At 40.0% G+C, this 22,666-nt stretch overlaps 3 protein-coding genes across 9 annotated transcripts in view; 1 reads left to right on the plus strand and 2 right to left on the minus strand.

Annotated features, from left to right (window-relative positions):
• Positions 1 to 14,719, plus strand: part of 5-HT7 (5-hydroxytryptamine receptor 7) — a 187,927-nt gene extending 173,208 nt beyond the window's left edge. For 5 of the 6 annotated variants that reach the window (XM_031991850.2, XM_031991841.2, XM_076371532.1 and 2 more), the window contains one exon: positions 430 to 14,719. In XM_031991850.2, the coding sequence (XP_031847710.1) occupies positions 430 to 1,065 (636 nt within the window). In that variant the 3' untranslated portion in view covers positions 1,066 to 14,719. The remainder of the gene's footprint in view (positions 1 to 429) is intronic. The other variant, XR_012999549.1, reaches the window with a different exon arrangement.
• Positions 14,720 to 14,829: 110 nt separating this feature from the next.
• Positions 14,830 to 17,885, minus strand: bic (bicaudal). The gene is made up of 4 exons (XM_031991905.2): positions 17,619 to 17,885; positions 16,672 to 17,043; positions 16,221 to 16,347; positions 14,830 to 16,138 (listed from the first exon to the last, which is right to left on the minus strand). The coding sequence occupies exons 1-3, from the start codon at positions 17,694 to 17,696 to the stop codon at positions 16,237 to 16,239; spliced, it is 561 nt and encodes a 186-aa protein (XP_031847765.1). The 5' UTR covers positions 17,697 to 17,885; the 3' UTR covers positions 14,830 to 16,138; positions 16,221 to 16,236.
• Positions 17,886 to 18,452: 567 nt separating this feature from the next.
• On the minus strand, positions 18,453 to 22,338 carry LOC116433365 (uncharacterized protein C2orf42). Of its 2 annotated transcripts, none has more exons than XM_031991358.2 (7): positions 22,188 to 22,338; positions 21,375 to 21,763; positions 20,979 to 21,302; positions 20,676 to 20,895; positions 20,401 to 20,606; positions 19,402 to 20,320; positions 18,453 to 19,296 (listed from the first exon to the last, which is right to left on the minus strand). In XM_031991358.2, exons 2-7 carry the CDS (start codon positions 21,759 to 21,761, stop codon positions 19,136 to 19,138), a joined length of 2,217 nt encoding a protein of 738 aa, XP_031847218.1. In that variant the 5' UTR covers positions 21,762 to 21,763; positions 22,188 to 22,338; the 3' UTR covers positions 18,453 to 19,135. The 2 variants fall into 2 exon arrangements, with proteins under 2 accessions (XP_031847218.1, XP_076227908.1); XM_076371793.1 differs by lacking the exon at positions 22,188 to 22,338 and adding an exon at positions 21,838 to 22,130.
• Between the last annotated feature and the right edge of the window lie 328 nt (positions 22,339 to 22,666).

The raw sequence follows: 22,666 nt of genomic DNA on the forward strand, positions 1-22,666 counted from the left end.
ATCGCCGCGACTGAGTCTCGCGTTAACCGACACGCCGGATGATTCAAAATTCATCGATCGTTTGTCAATAGACAGAATAGACCTATCGCCGATTCTTCATCGATATTCATCGATTCCATTGACCTCTCCAATATTCAATACACACGACCGACTCGAACTTCAAACGAACTACCGAATCGCGTACCTACAATTCACTCGAAAGCTTCGTTCATCTCCTCGTAACTTAAACGATCCTTAGAGACAGAGCAGGGACACTATAGACAAACGTTAAAAAAGAACAATGCTTTCAAGTCTACTCTCAGAGCGCTTTGAAACCGAGAAGGTGCAACGAATGTTCGACAAGAAATGAAAATATTCGATGACGATCAGCGAATCGATCATCGGTATCGGCCACTGCTAAAGACTAACGAGGAATCCTTCTTGTTACAGTGCAGCGGCCACGCGGTGCGCTGTTTCGCCGGCGGGCCGCGCAAGAGCAACGAGTCGCAGTGCCCGATGCTGCAGAAGCTGGAGAAGCCGATCCTCTCGTCGTCGACGGCGACCACGCCGCCGATGACGTCGACGAAATCGACGATCGTGAGGAACCACCTGAACAGCACGTGCAGCGTGACGAACTCGCCGCACCAGAAGAAGCTGAGGTTCCACCTGGCCAAGGAGCGGAAGGCCAGCACCACCCTGGGCATCATAATGAGCGCGTTCATCGTCTGCTGGCTGCCGTTCTTCGTGCTGGCGTTGGTCAGACCGTTCCTGGCCGACCCGGACGCGATACCCGCGTTCCTGTCGAGCCTGTTCCTCTGGCTGGGCTACTGCAACAGCCTCCTGAACCCGATCATCTACGCGACACTGAACAGGGACTTCCGCAAGCCGTTCCGCGAGATCCTCTACTTCCGCTGCAGCAACCTGAACCACATGATGAGGGAGGAGTTCTACCAGAGCCAGTACGGCGACCCCGTCAACAACTACGAGATCAAGGCGGGCGAGATGGACGCCGGCGAGCGCCTCGACAATCAGGGGGTCGAGGCGATCGACGTCGCAGCGAACGTACCCAACGAGAGTTTCCTGTGATCCGGAATGAACCCGTTCTGAAACTTTCCGGATGGGTCCGCCACGGCGACGCAACGTCGCGCGCTGCCTCGCCGAGCACCCGTCACGCTGGTCAATTAATCACTCGAGAGCCCCGGGGTCGGGCGTCTTGATCGCAGACCGACAGCTGTCTTCGTTGCGGATCGTTCCGCGATCCCGCTTCTACGGTCGATAGGTTTCCGGTGACCTGACACGGACGATCTCGAAGATAACCGAAGAACCGTTTAGGCGAATTAGGGGCAGCCGGTTCTTCCGCGCGGAGAGTCGAATGGCGCCCGCCGCCATTTTCCGCGCGGCCATGTCGCGGCCGGCGCGTAACAATGGCGGGAAGAACTCGGGACCCTCGCGCTGCTCGCGAAGAGGCTAAACTACCAAAGAGATGTTCCCCTTGGGTCTCTGACGCGCTCGGCGATCCCCTCGTTAGGGGACGCACGTAGGAAACCTTTGATGCTTGATAATTAAGAACGTCTTTCGCTTAATGTATCCAGGCCCTGTGAACGGCGGCGTCCCGCGCTCCTGAATACCTTACGATCGCGCGGTAATGGCCGAAACGCGGCTCGGAGGGCGTACAGACGGGTTTGCAATCAATGAAGGGAACAGGTTGCAAACGGTAACCGAGTTGCGACAACATGTGCTGCTGGTCGGAAGTTTTCGAGCTGCTTTCGATTTTGGCGAAACTTCGTCCGCGACGGCCGTGTACTCGTAAGGCACGAGCAAACTTGTGTACTAAACCATTCGACGCTGCAGGTTTCCGCTGGAAATGTTCGGTTTTCGATGAGGTATAGATGACAGGGTATTAATCAGTGATCGTGACAATGGTTGTTGGATTGCGCTAATCGAGTCCACTTGTTGATTCGCCTTTTAAACCGCGGTGATTATTGAACGGTTATATTCTCGTCGGTGGTCAATGATTTTTTAGAGACTGTCGAATAAACTATTCTCAGACAAAGCGTCGAAGTCCTTGAAAATAATGCGCATCTCTGTTTCTTTTCCGTTCCGTGCGAAAGGTGCTAACAGAAGGTAAACTGGCTGCGCAATATTTTCCATGGCACCTCTGCATCCGTGGATATAATTACTGGTACCTTGACTCTAGAGTTTTCCAAGTAAACGCGCGTTAACAATAAGTGAAATTTGCGTAACAAATGAACGTTCGTTTCACCACCTCTCGACCTTTGACCAGCAGCGCGTTGTCCACAATGATGAGACTAACCCACGCGAGTGGAAAGCTACGAGTGTACGTAAGAAGTAACGACATTGTTATTAAAATTGCGCAACGTGTATTATTTCAACTCGAATTAACATGTTCCCTCGTTTATTCCTTTTTAAACGTCAACTGCACCCGTGGATACATCAATTCCGAGCTGCTTTCCGGCCAGTACCGTAAACCATTGTACAAAAGTTACAGAAGTAATGTGTGTAGTGTTACGTCGATAATCTCGAACGGTATGTAACTAAGTAGGCAAGAGATTTCTCGAAGCTAGAGACTTAATCGATCTAAATGTACGAAGCGTGTCTACCATTGCACACGAATTTCCAAGCCCGGCTCCAAGCTGCGCGCGTTTTCGACGCGAATCCCCGACGCGACGTGATCAAAGTATCCGTTCGAATAATTAAAATCACCGAGCACCGATTGAAATTAAACTCAAACGCGAGTTGGAAACAACGACCCGGGGAAACGATGTTATTTCATTTGTTAAGAATAATAGACTTCGTTTCGATTCGGTTAAATGAATCTTATTAAGCGTTTCCAAACTAGATTCCGGAGAGAATGGGGATCAATATGAATTAATTCGTACGGTAACGCAGGCACCGAGCACCTATCAATGTTTTAATAACCATTCACCGGGTGTATCGATTATTCGCAATATTCTCTCAACGAAACGGTACTTTCGCGAGTGTCCCTTAAATTAGTTCGTCAAGAATGACACGGGTCTCGCGGATATCGCGTCGCGGCGCGATACAAATCGAGGCGTACGATTCTCTTCGAAATAAATACTGAATTCTGTCACGTAATTTGTGGACGGGCAACCGCGCCCGACGGAAGAAAATCCAGAGCTGGAAGAGGATGTCGGGCAAATAACAAATACCATTGGGAAACGTCAATTGAGGATCGAGTACTCGGTCGGAAAATTACCCGTGACGCGCGAGGGTAGTAAAACCGTCGAGATGGTTTCTTGCACCTCTGGAGTGCTATTACGGAAAATGTACTTCCCATTTGAATCGTTAACTATCCTCACAATTAGTAAGGCAGGGAGCTGCGAGCAAAGGAACATTGCCGTGTGATCCGACGATAAAGACCGCTCCGAATAAATAGAAAAGCGACTTCGACTGTTCGAACGGACGAGTCTTCGCTCGATAGGAAATAAAGGGGAGGCTAATTTCCCAAGCTGGTTTCTAATCGAAATAACTTATCGAATTCTTAGAAACTTTAATCATCTTTGCGGTAAAAACGATTCAAGAGGATCTCGTCCCAAGCGACTCGTTCATAATTACTCGCAAAAATTCATTAAAAAGTGACACACTCTCGCGGAAGCTGCAAGAACGCGTTTCCCGAGATTCCAACCGATTTTCGCACCTATCTTCATCGACACGATGCGTTGAAGAAGTATAATCGAGAATTTAGAGAAAGTCGATGTAAAGGAAACGTTTAAGGTAAAGCACCGGTAGTTGAGCACTCGAGAAAAATTGTCTTAGTTAATTCCCCGTTAGAAATTAGAGGCGCACAGCCGACGTCACTGAAGTAAATCGTTAGTTTCCACGATAAACGATTTAATTCAGGTAAAAGCGTTTCGTAATTGGGTCGCTGGATGCTGCGGCGTATCAATCACGCCTTCGTCGGAAGATTATCACCGCTAAAAACCTTGTTTCTTACCTTTCCCTGAAAAATCGTCCACCGATACCGGGTCAATCGCCGTTGCCTTTGCCTTGGTAATTCTGGGACGACAACAAGAACCGGCGGAAGACGTTTAGGATAGAAGGTAACAGGACGTCGAGGAATTTCAGGAAATGGGTCCTCGAGCCAGGGACCACGATCGATCGGAAGCCGGCGGAATTGAATCCTCGGCGTCGCCAGCGAGACAATGCGACCGGCGTGAACTTCGAATTTTTCGTTCCGCCGGAATGAAAAGTTTATGGTGCGCCGTACCTGTCCACGGGAGTCCACTCTCCGGGCAAACAACCGAGTTTACAGAGTCCATAAAAAACATATATATCCAAATATGAAACGTGTCGCCATTTATTTATCGCCGCGTCCGCGCTTGCTCCGAGCGACCGGCGAACAGTCATCGTCCTGGAGTAAACGAATTACCGTTACAACGGAAATTCCTCGAACACTCGTTACGATAAATATTGAAGGTATCCTCGACGGTGTTTTCATTGGAATGTTCGTGGAATTATTTTTGCACGGTAATTTACGCGACAAGAAGGATAAAAGAACATTTCTCCCGTGATTCTGTTTATAAATTCCGTGGAAACCGAATTAGACGCTTGATGATCGAACATTCAGTTTCACAGAATAGTTAGATGATTATTCTATCGAGCACACTGTAAAATGCATACTCGGATAATAAAGCTTCCCACTGCCGATGGACTTGTCCGAACGAGGCTATCGGTGTCTAATTTACGAGCTCGCTGTATCGTTTCCAGCGCGTATGCATCAAACGAGCGCAACACCTCTCACTCGCGTTGCGTCAGTTCAATCGTCAATCTCATTGCTAATCGCTAAACTCGTCGCTTGCTGGATTCCATCTTAGAAGCAATACGGCCTGACGCAAGGAAAAAGAGATTCTATTAAAACTGCTGCTAATCGACTAATTTCTCGCGAAGAATGCATTGCTAATGCAACCTTCATGCATTTCGACAATCTTTACGACAAATATCGCTCGACTTGCTTAGCTAAACTGCTTTTGTTCCTATAGCAAAGGCACGCGATCTCTTTTACCGATTTCTCCGTTATATCCCGTAGGTTCGATCGATTTGGCAAATGAACAGCTCGTAACGAAGGAATTCTCGAGCAAAGGACTGCCTAAAACGCGATAGGAGTAGAAACAGCGTTATTGTCGTAACAAAAGCGCGATATAGTTTATCGTGGACAACAATCGCGGTGACCTTGCGTAAAACTTTGTTCCGAGCGCGTTGCTTTACGGTGTACGAGTTAAAGTCCAGTTTAAAAGGTAATAACGATAGTTGCGCATAGATACGGAAAGCAAAAGTTTCCCGCGGATAAAACTATTTTAACGCGGTCGCGTGAAATCCGGCCGCGCGGCTGTACGAAAACCTCGCCGATAAGAACAGTCGGAGGCTCGCTTTACGATCGCGATTGCGGCTCGGATTTTTAAGGCGTTCGGCCGCCCAAGGTGAACGCCAGAAATAACACCGAACAAGAAAAACCGCTGTGTCCTTTGACCCTTCATCCTGCGGCTTCTTTGGCACCTGCCCTCTTCGGAGCCCTGTTGTTAATTATTCATCGGAGAGAAGATTTCTATGTTCACTGTCGGTCTATATTCACTGCGACGATTAAATATTCATGAGAGCAAAATAAATTTAAGAATTTCATTAATTTAATAACTTAATTTATTTACATTCGATTTAAAGCAGATTTAGTTTCAAACTACCAAAATGAGGCAAGAGGTCCAATTTCTCTCGACAACGCGTTGTCTCTTAATTCTTATAGTCAAGTTACATTAGATTGATCGGAAAATCTCGTCGCATTTTTCAGAGTTCAAAGAACAATTTCGATGCCTTGCGTGTTTTACTCGAAAACTTTCTATTGCCTTTTGGCTTACCCGTTCGCAATGTTTATCAGTATATTGTAACGTGAACGACGCATTGAAAAGTGAAACGACTAGACTTTCCATGGAAACTAAAGGGAAATAAAGAGTCATCACCGTCGGATCGTTGTTTATTCGCTTGGAACGTCTTCCGTGGTTCGCGAAACTTTTAATTTGAAAAGTTCACTACACGCTCGCGAGAAACGCGCGGTCAGCGATGTGTTAATGTTGTTTGTACACCGGCGAGGTTGACTCTTCGCCGTGGAAATCACGGGTGCACTCTTCTCCCTCTCGCGATCGCATGTCCAATATCATTCCCGGCGGCACGCAATCTTACAATATTGTCTTTCAATTGAAATTCTTCCGTGAAAGGAAATGACTACCGTCCTGCGAACCTTCTATTAAAGAACTGGAATAACCGGCCCGAAGGTGAGGGAAATCAATTAACCTGATAATGATAATAGCGGCTCGCCGCCACTTCTGGAATCGCGTATTTTCGAGAGCCCATCTGCATGGAAAAGGTGATTTGTTAATTATCTACGACTGAAAGCAATTGTCGAGGAAAATTTCAAATAGAAGTTAGCAAACGTAAACCTCATTCCACTCATTCGACTCGAGATTAACCATGGTTTCTCTATCAATTATCATCTCCGATATAAATGTAGCCATTGGAAAAATATGTAATTCTTCACTTGTTCTAACAAATCTTTAACAATAAAATTGTTCGACAGGGTCACAGACCAAGATGTTCAAAACCAGATCGCGACCGAAGGAATCTCGGGATGCGAAATGGATGAAATATCCCCTTTAGTCGCCACGTGTTTCAAATAATATCAATTACCATGTTCTACATTCCAGAATTGTTCTCGAAATAAACAGCGATCGGAATTTTTCCATACGCGGGAGGTGTTTGATTGGTTTCCGACGAAACTTGGCCGAGAATAAAAGAGCGCGAGAAAAGCCTCGCGATTGATAGGAAAAAATCGTTCGAACGTGCGAAACGGCCCTCGCGTGTCGGTGTGCGTACGGGACGCGTCCGGCCAATCGTGGAATTGGCAGCCGGCGAAAAAGCGAACGGTGAAAACGGGAAAACGGACGCGACGCGTGTGCCGCGGAACGCGTGGTGTCCTGACCTGGATCTTTTTAAGGTGGCAGCTAAAGAAGGGAAGGCTCGCGGGCAGGCGGGTAATAAAGCCGCGCTGCTGAAGAGCCATAAACGTGTAGCTGGCTCCGAAACCAGGGCAATACACGTTAATCGTATGCGAGACAAAACAACCGTGCCCGATCCATCGAACAGAGCGCAAAACCGCGTGCGCCGTAATGGCCGTTCGATGGATTTTCAGGCGAATTTTCGAGCGACCCGAGCGGCGCGATCGTTTTTGCATCGGTTCGATGCGGGGAATCGCCTCGGCGGTTAATTGAACTTGTGAAGAGATCGGTTCTTCGTTTAAACGACGAACTATAAACGCTAGAACATTCTTTTGCTAATAGTAACGATTTAACAGACAGTTTCGGAAATAGAAATTCTTTGAACCACGAAGAATAGACACTTTCTGACATTTTGGGCTAAAGGTTTGTAATAGTAACAATTGAGTGACAGTGAAGATATTTAGTACTGATATTCATGTGTTACAACAGTTAAAAATCAAAGCAAGTGCAGGGAAAGCGATAACTCCGTTCGAATTCTAAACATGAATCTTTCAGAGTCGATTCATAAACGAACGCTTCCCTCGCGGGAAATTATTTCACGAAGCCGTTTCCTTTTCAACAGAACTCCGTTATTTGGAAGAGCTTCGGCAAACTCGTGTCGCGAGCGTTACACGGAAAGTAAACGTTTCACGAGACTGGAATGATTTCGATCGAGCTGAACGCGACACAAGACGGATCCAGGGACGCGCAGTTTCTTTGTACGCCCGCGGGTCAACTCGTTTGCACCGGCGGATACTTGAAATACCAGTTCCATTCGCGGAAAAATCGTAACGCGAGCTATAAATGGACTGTCGGGGGAAATCGCGTCGCTGGTAGACACGTGACACTCTAAGAACTATATAAATATTGTATTAATATGTAGGTACAACTATATACGGTGCTACACGGGAGAACGTAATTCCAGTTGACGGCCATCGTTTCCAGAAAGGGATGATTTTCTTCGAAGTGCGAGGAGTGTATGGTTTAAGTCGGGTCGAAACTTTGCGGAGAATTCTACGAATGTTAACCGGTGTTCCTGTGGTTGCGAGCCGAGACGATGAAAGTCGCGAGTTTTCCCTGTTAAATCGTTGAAATTGATATTTTAAAGTGTCGCTTTCCCGGTTTCGATATTCGTGTCTTCTCATTCTGCGAGAAGAAATCTTTCAAAAGCGATTCATTTCTGTCGCGTAGGAAAACTTCTGGGAAACGCGGCTTGTAAAGTTTCATCCTGCAGCCATAGGAATGTTACACGTATAATTATACATAGTATACATATATTTATATATATTGTTGCACTAGAATTGAATATTTTATTGTACGTTTATTGCACTCGACGATGAGATAGTATTGTTTGAACGAAATTCTATTTTACCTGAGAGTGGCAAGTGATCGGAGTTTAAGGTGTACGTTGGATATTGTTGCGTGCGAGGCGAGCTGTCGCTGTCGGTTCATTTGTTGCGTATATATATATATTCCGGAGATCAAAGTGTGTATCGTTTCCGTGGTGTGCAATGTTAAAGGTAATTTCCACTTTGACACTTTTAAATCTATCGCGCGCGTCACGCGTGCCGTTAAATCGAATAACGCGTCGAACGGCGAGGCGACGCGACGTCTCTTTAAAGTTACGACCCGATGAAGGATTAAACGTAATATCAATTAACACGGTAATAGTCAGGCGCGTTAAGCGGATTCTCGGACGCGTTGCCTAGGAGTCGTAGAAAGAGTAAGTGTAGAATTATGATTCTCCGACCTGTCGCGCGCAAATCAGTGTAAACCGCATCAAAGAATTATCGGAGGATAGAAGAAATATTTTTCTGATACTGGTTCTCGTATAGTTTGTAAATGGAACCTGAGTATTGAGCGTGTCGACGAGTAATACACCGATTGCGTTTAATGAGCTGGCGACGAGATTCAAAATTGGAACATCTTTCGCGCGCTTCGACCGACAAAATGGCGTGCGGCGTTGCAGAAAATTACAGATTGAACTCGACACGATATGGTAGATTACTCAGTGACGCGCTTAATATTAGTATAACAAAGATAAAGGATAATGAAATAAAACGCTACTTGCTCAAAGTGTTAAGGGTTCCGAACGACATGAAAAATTGATGAAATTTCACTCGTTAGTCAGAAAATTATTCGCAATCTGCCCTGATGATTAGCGTGTTGATCTATTCATTTAGCCCCTCGTTTCGATATATCGCATCCAGTAAAGAACAATTAAACTTTCCGTAGAGGTATATGTAATATAATTTCGTGTTTTACGATAATTCGCTTTCTTCTCGTTGATAACGAATGCATGGCGACGAGGTCTCGACGCAGATTACGCGTTCACGTAATTAAAACTTTTTCATTTGGCTCCGCGCTTAGTTATTAGGATAAAGAATTGGATCTCCGGAACCTCGTTGCTCCATTAGAACAATTGCTTGCATTTGAATTAGCAAGATTCCTCTCTGCTCGAAGATTTTCTTAATTCAAACGTCTCCCTTCCATTCCCGATTATTCCGGATTAGCGGGGTTTTTTCTGTGTTCTTTCATTTGGACCTCCTGCTGCAGCCTCATCTTCATTTGCGCCAGATTAGCCTGGTTATACCGTGCTTTAAATTTCTTTAATTTACACTGGCCCGTTCGCTCCAGCTCTCCCGGCGTTTTAATTCCGAGTCCGTTCGAATGTTTTAGACGGTCCAAACGGACGAGGCCGTATATCGAGGAAATTACAAACCGAGATGAAGCACGCGAGGCGGAAATATCGATAATTGTAAGAAACGAAGGGTTAAATTGAGGACCGAGACTGTCTGTCGAAATTCCCCGCGTAAGAGCAATCGAGCGATCGAACGTTCGCCTCGAACTACGAACACAACGGTTTTGTCGCGAAATCATGAACAATCGAGCTATTGAACGGAGGTAATTGTGATATAATTCCTATCGATATACATAACGTGATATAAAGTAAAATTTACCGAATACCAACTTCTCTTCCGCGGCGAACGAAAAGAACAGGCGAGAAGACTTTACGCTCGGAATCGTCCAAGTAACGCGTTTCCAGGGCACTCTTTTGTTCGGGTAACAAACGACAGCGTTGCTTTTCAAACGTGCCCGACTCGAGAACGGATTGTTATTTGCAACAACGTATTCATTAGATTTAGGAAACGCGAGTTACTCAGACAGTCTCCGGCCTGGCTTTGCATCCCTGAAACCACAACAATGGCGCCCGACCGTACAATCTCACAGTAGAACTGTACCGTTCCGAACCAGGGAAGGAAGACGTATCACTAGCTAGACAATCCTAGACGTTTCTAACGCGAGCTGTTTGTATGTGACACAAATCAAAAGTACGTACGTTACATTAAAGTGTTTAATCGAAGTCGGCCGGCACGGCGGGAACGGCGTTCTCGTGATCCCCGTCGACGGGGAGGTAACGGAGACAATCTCGCCGGCGCGCACCTAGAGAATTCGACGAGGCTCAAGAAAGAATTTAGAGTATTAAACAAGTTAAACCGCTAAAACCAAAGCATGTATGATCGGAGATCGCTGTGTTAAATGTGTATAACTCGACTATGTATTTAAATAAGAACGCGAACGGACGCTTCGCTTTACGCGAAACAACAGCGGCGGACACACGTTCGCCGCGAGAAGTCCTCGACGATCGATTGGGTGTACATTTGTTCCTTGAAGTCTCGGTGAACTCGATGTAATTTTTAAAAAACACTAGGTGTACCTAGGCAGATAGTTAACATAATCATCAACTTCAGTAGTGCTGACGATATCCGCTGGCGGGAAACGGAGGACGGACCTACTCCGGCCGCGAACGAAACAAAATGGCTTCCACCGCACGCCTAATGGAGGATTCGACGCGCTCCGAAGCACTCTCCACGGTCAAGCTTGCTCTTTCACTCGATTCGACCGTTTTGTAAAAGCATCGATCGCTACCGAATAGCAATAAAGCGAAGGGAAGAACGAACGCAACAATGATACGTAAAAATGTCCTGTTTCAAGCTCAACAAAATTACCGTAGCAGGGTAATCGGGAACTTCAAACAAATTTAATGTTAATCCCCGGATGAGAACACTTTCAAATGAAGATAACTGCTCGTTTTATTATTTCGTTCTCCTAAATAATGGAATGATTTTCCGATCACGATAGCGAAATGCGAACTGTACGCTGTCCCGTAACTGAATTTATCGGTGATTGCTAATGAAAACGGTTTCGATGTAAATACACGAGACGACTGATGTCCTCAGCACGATTGATCAAGAATGATGGTAGCCGAAACGATTATTCGAATGTGTTTCAGTTGTACTTTCCGTAGGCTTTCTTCCGTTGGAATTGTCAATGAACTAGCAGGATTGCGAATGATTCGCGTGCGTGCGGTGTAAACGAGACACGCGCGTCATCGATGTCGTCATAGCTAATGATGTTTTAGGGAATAAAATTAGAAGGTAACGCGTTACATTTAGGATATGTCTACGTAGGAACTCGGACATAAATCTCTGCTTTCGTACGTAAGCGTGAAGATCTGCCGAAAACTAAAATCGACGTTTACAGTGTCTAATCATTTCACGGGACATTTACATTATATTTTTTTACATTCTTCCATCGTTCGGAGAATCGGGCAAAATTTACGGACGCTCGAACGACGGCGGAACAGAAGGAACGATCAATGTTCGATCGGTGGTATCCCGAAGTCGAGTTCCGTTCTAACAAAAGCAACTTACTGGGGAAATTTGAGTAACAGTTTCACTTAAGAACGAATATCATAAGTTCTAATATACCAAATAACATAGGTAGGCTCCGAAATTTCCTAATTTCAAATGAACAAATCACTCGTTCAAATCAGTCCAATCCAAAATTCTCGATATAACAAAATCTATCTTCAACAATATCACGATTCTTCTATAAAAACCACGATAATACAGCGACACGGAAGAATATTCGAGTGAAACGTTGAATGGTTAGAGCCGGATGCATCGTTATCAGATTACCGGGAGCCGACAATACTTCCCCGGTAAGAATTATCAATATCACCGTTCCAAGTCGAACAAAAAGTCCGAAAAGTGGAACACGGAAGACAATCGAGCAACGCTCGCGTCGAAAAACGACGACGAACCGTGGTTCCTGTTACATTCGGGGTCGGCGTTGATCCGGAAGTTCTGCCCGAGGCTCGAACGAGGTTCCCTCTGCAAAAAGGAGACGAAAAGAACGGCACAATAGAAGAGTCACAAAGGGTATAATTTTGTCAATGCGTATTTTTGATACTATATCGATAACTTCGTTAAGTTGGCGTCGAAAGTGTCACTGTGCGCGCGAGTCGTGACGCGGTTTCAGTTTTCCCGGATTCGTGTTCGCCGACACGCAGGACTAGTCGCACAGTGCGGTCGCCTGTGGGCAAAACTCTGAAATTCGACTATTGGGATAACTAAAATAGGTCACCGATGCGTTGCCAACATGATTTTCATTTGAAAAATAAACATTTCGCGCGAATGAACTCTTTCTCTATTCGCGTAACGTTGGAATCGAAACGTAAAGTATCTTTCTGTCATCGAAAACACTTTATAATATCCCTGTATTGTAAAAAAAAATATAATTACTGTATATGTAGCTCTATACCTTGCAACTTTTGTCCGAAGCATTCGTTCGCATCACTGGTACTTTCGAAGTTATCGAGTTTTGTCCGGCGAACGGCCATTTGGCCGCACTGTGGGTCGGAGGGTGGAGACGGAGACAGACAGATCAAAGTTAACCTCGCGCGAATGAAATTAAACATTGGACCGATTATTTCCGGCCGGTCGCGTCGGTGGCGGCGACGGCCGAGCGTTCTCACGTGAATGTCAAACTCTCGAAGCGCAATCGTGATTAATTCTCTGTAAATACATCAAGACAAGCAGAAACTTTTTATGTATGACCTCGTGCTCATGTCGCGCCAGCGTATAGAAACGGGTCGATGTGAGGGTCTACGAATATTCTAAAATAAATATCGTAATGACTGAACGAAACTCTGTCCTTCTATTTTCCCCTGAGAGCAGCTCGAGACGTTCGCCGGAAAACTGTTTCGCCGGTTCCAGACGAATTACGCCAGGTAATGGACCATCTGAAAGACTAATTGCACACCCCGTCTGCGACGATCGTGGATTTCTATTAGCAGTTAATAGCGAGAAACTAGATTACTTCGTAACAAGTCGAAAAGAAAATTCGCTTGAAAGGTAACGGGTAGAAAGGTTCTAAGAGATCGAGGATCCGCTAATATCTCTCATAGTTCACGTGTTACGCGTCACTTCCGGTACTCCCATCATCCCTTGAACATCCTATATTCGACCTGTAAAATCATTACGCGGTTTTCATCAGGTTCCCACGACTGAAAATTCAAAAATGTGCGTCCACTGGCCGCGCGCATTGCGGCAAGGCGAGTAAAATGGCACAACGGCACCATACAGCGGACCATAATATATCAAAAGGGTGCTCGAGGTATTTCGAGAGCAAACGCAGCGTTTGCGGGGAACTGCGAACGACAAATTGCGGCTGTGATTCAAGCGTTTTGATTGACTGTTGACATCTGGTTAGGAAAACACGCGTTGTAAACGGCAATTTCGCGGTGCGTAAGTACGCCCGCCGTGATTGCGATCGGTTTCTTTTCCGTTCCGGCCGAACGAACACGAGCGAGATTCTCGGATAACTTGAACGGCGATTAGTATCGGTAGATTACATTGAACGAGGCGGCTCGTGTTTTTGCCCGGTTTCAAAATTATCCGAGGGAAACCCCTCAAAGCTGATCGCCCTAAATTTGTAACGCTCGACGAAAGCGGTGTGCACTCACGTCTCAATTTCCCATGCTGCTGAACGTCGGGTAACGGAGTTTCGCCCTGTATTTACGTGGCACGGGGCGTTCGTGTAACAAACTTTTTGAAAATTTATGAGCGCCGAAGATGCACGTCCGCAACTTCTGCTATTGGTCGTCTCGTGTCGCATACATGCAAACCGAAAAGAAAAAATGCGTCTAATATTGCATCTCGTACCGTATTTCACTTTCGTTTTTCAATGCGCCAAGTTCTTTTTGGCCTTGAAGCAAAAAACTCGGAGAAAATTCTGTAACGGCTACTCGAGGATTTTGAAATTTTGAATTCGCGTTTTACAAGGACTGCCTAATTAACCGGGAAAAAGAATGGTTGAAAATAAAACGAACTACACGAATGATCAAGGAAAACGAAGCATCCATCACCGTTTTCCGTCCCCTGGGTTTTTCCGTTGCAATTCGTTTCATTGGCGAACGGAGCGGACAAGAATAAGTAAAGTGAAAAAGTTCGTAACGAAAGACGCGGTAAGCCGAGAAAAAACGACGGAAGTTTCTCTTCGACGAGAGATGTGAACTTCGCGAAGTATCGGGGAGAAAAGTGTTCCTCGTCGGACACAGTTTGATCAGACGATTATTTTAATTTTTGACGAATGTAAGTAATGCCGGATTTGATATTTTTATTTTCTAAAAGTAAAATAAATAACTATGTTAAAATTCAAAATGGTTCGCCCTTGTTTTGAAAGTTTGAAAGTCGAAATCTACTGTACCGTTGTACGATAGAAAAATTGTACACTTGTAAGTGGAATGAGTAAATTGGGAATAAATAATTCATAGAATATTTATTAATTAGATGCGAAAGTTTACCTTTGATAATTACTCCAGAGATAGTACGGCGAACTTGGAAACGGTAGTTATTCGTTGTTTGAGGTTGATTAATCTACCTAACACTTAAATTGGTTCAAGTGGATAAAGACGTCGCCTCGTCAGACCAATTACAGCTCGTTTGTCTTGCAATTGTTACCATATATTTTGATATCATTGTATAACATAATTTTATACAGCATTGGTTAATAGTAAACGTTTAATCGGTGAAGGTAAATAACTTAGAATAAATTTGTGACGCGTGTTCCACTATTCATCGATGGATATAAAAAAAAAGATGCAATACAGAATTAAGATCGCCTTATGATTGATGTATTTCTTAATATAGACACATCTAACACGTTCCAACAGTCACCTTATTAATTAAATCCGCTTAAATGTGCGACTCATTGTGTGTGTGTTTTGTTTTCTTCTTTTAAATGGAACGAATATAAACGCATCGGATGAAAAAAAGGATAGATTAACGTAATCAGGTTCACACGAGGAAATATATGAGAAACAAATTATTAATGAGAAATGCTGAGAAACTGATACTATTATACAGGGTAGCTCTTATTAGTATATATTTCCATAATTACACTGTTATTACAGATCTATTCTATAGATGAAAATATAAATATCGACAAATTACGACTAAATTGTATCAGAAAAACATGAAATTTTTAAGTAGAAAACCGCATTTCCAGCAAATGAATTTATTCCATAGATTACATTACAAAATATTACACCTCATTTTCCATGCTGGAAAGCTGCAGCGAAAAACTACTCTTATTTGCAGTCGCTATTAATTCCGTCAATTAAAATAGAGGTGCCTCAATATTCCGCACATTTTTTTTTTTTTTACTCTTTCTATATTCTATATAAATTTTCTCCTCCTATATAACGTCGCTGCGAATAGGTGGAAGATTACTGTTATCGTTAGTCGGGAAATTGATTTTATTTTATTAACCGATATTCCTATAAATTTTTTAAGTTTCTTACCGTTAAAATTAGAACACATGTGAACACAACGTGATAGTGAAAATAGTGTACTATGAATAAGATCGAGATAAAAATTGCAATTTCACATCGCATCTCGTGTGAATGAATAATTGAATTAAATGTCTAAAACTGAAACACTGGACCTCATATACACGGTTCATGACAGTCACACAATCTTAATTTGGGAAATGCAAGAGTTTTGTAACTGACTCAGAGCAAAATCTATCATCCGCAAATGCAACAAAAAAAAAAGAACATCGTTCATAGAAACTTTTGATTTCTGTAACAGCTGTTTTTATTTTCTTGATAACTGTTACTCATATAGCATTATCATAGGGTATGACAAATATTTATAACGTATGTATAGTGGTGATACTTTGTTTACGCATTGCTTTTGCAACTTGTATTTCTCAACTTGTCAATTACAACTGTTAGTTGTATGAAACATCTGTAAAAGAAGAAGATGCAGAACAGTCATTCATTTTGTCCCTTTCAAATGACAGTTTTAAATACTCATACTATAAAGTTACCTCTACACTGAATGCTTTAAGCTTCAGGTGTAGCTAGGGGAGCTTCTTTCTTTTCATCATTCGTAACAGATTCCTTTTTATCACCAGCCGCTTTATCACTTTCATCGGCTTCCTTTTTTGTAGCAACCTTAAAGTTTATATGAATTTTTAATTTACAAATAGCTTTGGAAAAGTTTCATTAGCTAAAATAATTTTAGAAATTACCAATAATGATAGGAAAACATTTTCAATAGAGTAAATAGATAATCGGTAACATTAATTTACATTATACATGAATAATATTTATCAAGAAAAGAATCAAATAACATAATTGTTAAAAATACAGCCCAAAATTATACCCATTTGATACATATCTAATTATTAATGATAAGTTGTGCCTACAACATTGAAAGTGTATTGTATGAAATGTATAACATAAATATGATTATTATTAACTGTACTGTTCTATTACCTCCTCTTTACTGGCTTCGTCGAAATTCTCCACCAAATCAGGCACCTCGTCATCTTCTTCCAATGTTGCTTTACCAACCGTACTCCCAGACACTGTACTTGCTAGTCGTTTCAATTGTGTTACACCCTCAGGTCCCAACTGACTGATTATACCTGGTAACATGTCAGTTATCTGTTTGTTGTCGCCATGTCCAGTGATAGCGAATGTGTTAGCAGACAAACTAGCTTGAGCTTTTGGATTATTGAAATGGATGACAGTGCCATCATCTTTAATCATATTAACTTCCTCGATACCAGGAACTGTGTTTACAGACAGTTTTTTCAAACAACTTTGCAATTTCTTATCGTCTGTAGCATTGGTAGCATGCACAACCTGAAAACGTATTGGACATATTCAAATGACAATGATCTGAAAAATAGTATCTAGCCTAAACAATCACTTTCCAACAATACAATTTTGTCTCTGAGAAATGAATAATCTTTAACATACCGTTTCGTCGGGACATATGAAACATTGTACTTTATTATAGTCATAAACATCGTGAAGTTAACATTTTACATAAAACTTGATAACAAAGTGCAAATCAGAATTGGAATCCCAAATTCTGTACACGAGCGGGCAATAAAGCCAAACGATGTAAGTTGACACGTAAAAAATGGAAAACGATAATCACAGAACCAGCGTCACGAACGGGGGAACATTTGTGAACAATTTATAAACATAAAAGTAGGGTGTCTTGCCGAGTACGCTGGAAAAATTTTGATGTCATGCGAAAAACGATAATCAGCGATCACGAATTAAAGAACAATCTTCAAAAATGGGCAAAGTCACGAGTTGCACGAATGACATTTAAAACGTGCACTTCCATGAACACGAAGACTCATGATCTATCGAAATCAATGTGAATTTGGTATATTCATGTTAGCATTTGAAATATATCTACATACCTTCTTCTTGCGTCGGGGTGTTCCCTTACCGCCGATTCGTACTTGAGCTTGAAGCTTCTTCAACTTTTCAGGATTCATGTTAACCTGTCTTTACGGAGATCAGAAGCTTCAGAGATCCTTAGCCACCACGCTCAAGCAGATTACAAATCTGACGCAAAGTTTTATACGATAAAATGAATTGAACACGACCGGCGAGCAAACACGTGCTCTCTGTTCGCCGAGAGGGTCGAGAAAATGGAAGTGTACGCTTCTCTAGCTCTTTACGTCAGAGACAGCTTCCGGAAGGGCAACACTTCCGTTCGAAACTTGGCTCAAAACACTGCATCAAGCAAATATTAATAATACCATTAGGACTTAAAGTCAATCATAGTTAATTAAATAAATCAGAATATCATACGAGAAGTTTTGCTTCGTTAGGACAGTCTTTTTATTCAGAAATGATGATTTTATATAACAGTCTGCCTGAGCATGGAGGTTATGAATACCATCATGTTACGATATACGATTTTAGACAAAAAACTTCATAAAGACTCTCACTAAGAATGAAAAATGTGTAGATTACAGACACGAGAAAAGATAATGAGAACTATTTCCAAGTAAGAAATTTAATAAATCGACGAATAAAAATTATAACAATTATTTGAAAATTGATCAAACTTGTTTAAAATTAGGGCGCGAACAAAATGTCCGAAATTTTAAACTGCGACAAAGTTAATGCTCCTTGCATAAAATAAAATAGTAATCTGCATGTTCAACGTATAAAAATGTGAAAGAATGTAATCATTCGATTGATGAAAATGTTTAAATAAATTATCCATAGAAAAAATTACAATAACATGCTTAGATATATAATTTATTTTAAAGTTCATCAAACAAGTGAATTTTTATTGTATAATGCAAATTTGTTTTTCAGTTTCACATAATCGCATTCAATTTAAAATCTATATTTACAATATGTCACATTCTTATACAATAATATTTAATTTAGTACAACAATATTAACATAGTCCTTGATGGTCACTTTCAATAAATTAATTTAAAAAAATATTGCATCATTCTTAAGCAATGAACAGGAGATACTGATCGTACGATGTTAAGTAAAATTGATATTTACCAAATATCAAGAAAGTATTTATACTTAGAAAAGCCACTTTTTCCTCAATTTTTTACAAAAAAAAAAGAAAAATACAATAAAATTAGATCAGTCTTTAATTCTTTAAAAACAATTTAAAAATTGTTTCCAGATAAAAGCAATATGTATTCCTTTTAAACATCAACTTTATCTAAAATTTATCTCTTTTATTGCCTTTATAATGGAAACTGAATTCTTACAACTGAATTCTTTAGTACGAGAAGTATATCAAACAACATTTGTAATTATATTTCATACTTATTCTTGCTTTTCCTCATTTTAAGACAAAATCGCGTCCAAAATATTCTATACAATCGTTAATAATAGGAAAATAATAATTTCATAATACAAAGTCAATTATCACAAAATTATTCATTTAATAATTTTATAGTAAGGCTATTTTCCTCCATCTATGATTTGTTTCATTTTTTACATGACCAAATTCAAATCTGATTCTAAGCTCACCAATTTTTGATATTGGTAATATATCTGGTATCCACTCAATTAAAAATGGTGTTGGTTCGACTTGATTAGGAGAAGTATTTCCTGTAAAATAAAGCAATAAATTTTGTTACATCTGAAAATAAATAAATATCCTCAATATTTACTTATTTGTACAGTAATAGCTCATCAAATATATACGGTTCTTACCAACTTTCAAATATGTTTTTAATTCTAGTGGCTTAATCAGTGCATTATTGTTAGTTTTCTTGTATCGATCTATTTCCGTTTCCTCTCGTTTATACAATTCATATGTACCATCTGCATTTTGTACAAAACTTCTTGTTATTTCTAAAGGTATAAGCGGTGTTTCAAAAATACTTTTGACATGTAGAATATTAGTTATTTGCCAGGTGTATTTGGTAAATGTACCCAATGGTACTCCATCTTTTCTGACAAACGCTGTCGTCGAATTTGGCAATCGTTTCTTTTTACCGCCACAAGATATCCTTTCACGTAAACAATCAAAAAATATTTGTGGTACATGAAATACTAGAGGATCGGGTTTCCCATCGAATTGGAAGTGCATAGTCTGATTTATTCTTTCAGTTATAGACGCCAACCATTTAATAAAAGACAAATTTATGTTGGCTTCATCTAAATCCTCACAAGGATTTTGATATTTTTTAACAATTTGCAATTTTGTTTTTGCTTTCCGAGGCTCTATCGAATTTAAGTTATTCAAACTTGTAGTATTTGTGCTTGTAGGTTTATCATCCCTCTTACGTTTCGTTGAAATAGGTTGCTGTATATTACTGCCTTCAGTATTTGATACACTACCAGTATCATACTGTATTAGTACATTTTTATTTAATACTTTCATATTTGTGGTGTTTGAAACTGTATTAGTATCAATTAATTTCATATTATTCACGTCTAAAATTGCATTTGTGTCGAGTACTTTTAAAGTTCCAGTATTTAATATTTTTATGTTATTATCGTTTAAGATATACTGACTATTGTTAAGCACGTTATATTTAGAGTCTATAGCCGTCTGATTTTCCAATATTTTCACTGTACTTCCTCCAATTTGGACATTGTTTTGATTAATTACTTCCAAATTGTGAACCTGTAAAATAAAACAAACCATTTTTATATTCCACTTTCTAAATAACATTGTATTTATTTACTCAAATACAAAAGTTTTACCTGTGGTATCATATTATTATCTTCTAATAAGGTACGATCACATTCTACTTCAATATTTTCAACAATACTATGTGGTAATATTGTAGAATCCAAATTCATTGAATCTAAATCCAATCTATTTCCATCTAAACTTTGCACTGTTAAAGTATCATCTCGAAATATCAAAAGATGTGTATCTGTATCATCAGTAGTCAACCCATCAAGATCTGTAATTTCAGACAATACAGATACTTCTTACATTAAACATAAAATTTAATTAGATTTAATTCTCTTACCAATACCAACTATTTTTTCTTGTTCACTATTTTGTAACATTGTTGTCAATGGTTTTGGTATACTTAAATCAGTCTGATCTAAATTTATGTAATAACTAAATTCCTCTGACAGTTTTTCATCACTAGCAAATGCACATATACATGCATAAAAATGTACACAACGTTTACTCTGTGAAGATGGTCCTAAATCTACCTTCTCTCCAGCTGTTTTTGCCACACCCTATTAATTTCAAACACCTTTAATGATATCCATTTCAGTATGCATTTCAAAATATAACACACTATTGGTTTTTTTCTACTTGCCTTAAAAGCGGAACAAGAACAAAAGTAACGATGTTCCATTCTATCTTTTAACTTTGTAACAAAGAGAGAAAAATGAAGATAACCCAATGGATGTTTTGGTGAAGCTTTACACTTCACAGCCATGATATTTTTAGAAACACGTTGCACTAAAGGTCCTGATGTTTCTGTAGCCAATAACCATATTTCTTGTTTCATTTCATTGTTTACATTTAAAGTTGATAAAATAGAATTCCTTAATGTTAATGGTTGTGCTTCCGCATAACACCTTAAAGCTGCCTGTATGTGTTGGCACGTAGAAACAGGCATGTCAGATGAATTTTTTTCCTGCAATGAAAGTTTCTTCAATTTTTGGTCATAATATAATTAAGGAGAACATACATTATTTGATAAACTTACATGACATTTAAGGACACTAGTATCAAAACTTCTTTCACAACTATCAACAAAACATAATGCTGTAGACTGTGAAATTAGGGTTGTCATTTCATTAGAAATGGTTGCATTTATTAATGGAAGTTGAACAAATCCACGATAATCTGGACCTTTATCACGCACTCGAACAGAAAAAACTTGAGCTGTTGTGCCTGTCATAAGTTTACATGCTTCTGTAGATAATTTCCTTTTTTCACCAGGTTCTTTAAACACTGCATCACAGTACTTATTTTTGCAACACAGGCCACGGGAACCATTATAAGTGCCACACTTTGGACATTTACGAACTCCACGTAATGTAGCTTTACCTAAATCTGATAAAAGCTTCCTTAAACGCTCTTCATTGGACATAGCTGTTGAAAGTTAGATATCAATTTATTAACATTTAAAATATTATCAATTATTATATAGCTGAACTATTTAATACCTAATACTATGTTCTACTAATTTAATATTATAAATGTATTATTTCTATAATTTTATTTATTTTTTTTAATCAGCTACTGAAAACATGTTTATAATAATATTAATATAAATTGCTGAACTACAATTATGTCTACTTCAAGAAGTCTATTTATAAACAGAAATACATAAGGTTCCAAAACAATAAATAAATTAAAAAAATTATAAAAAACAGAAGAAAATTTATTTGTTTATTTTTTTTAAGTATTAGTAAAACCCTATCTAAATGTCTAAATATTGTTTAATATGACACATTTTGTAAATGTTGAGCAATATAAAAGTTAAAAGTATTACGAAGTTTTAATTGTTTCTTACCTTTGCAGGATAATCAATAATTATAATACGTAAAAACTTTATGTACTTTTCACTAATAAATTATATTCCAGGATAGTTTGCTTCCGATAGTAAATAAATAAAGCTCATCTCAGTACTAAATTGCAAACATTTACGATAGAGGGCACTATTTCTTGAAACATTAATCCAAATTTACAAATCCAATACATATAGGTTGAAAAATGCATTTCTAACAGTATATGTAATAATTTATGAATATTTTCTTCGCGGTATTATATTCACATTGCTTTTATAATTGCATTCGTCAATATCATTTATTATAAAAGCTAAAAATATTATTTTAAAATCAAAGACAGAAGTTTAAATGATTTGCACCATAGAACAAGGTAATAGCATAGGTGGGAATGTCTTTTTTTTAGCCTCTGAGTAAAAATTAAATAAATGTATTAATAAATAGATTGAACAATATTTACATACTTTATTGAACAGCATACATTTGT

The sequence above is a fragment of the Nomia melanderi genome, chromosome 10 (genome assembly GCF_051020985.1).
Source record: "Nomia melanderi isolate GNS246 chromosome 10, iyNomMela1, whole genome shotgun sequence".
Lineage (NCBI taxonomy): Eukaryota > Metazoa > Arthropoda > Insecta > Hymenoptera > Halictidae > Nomia > Nomia melanderi.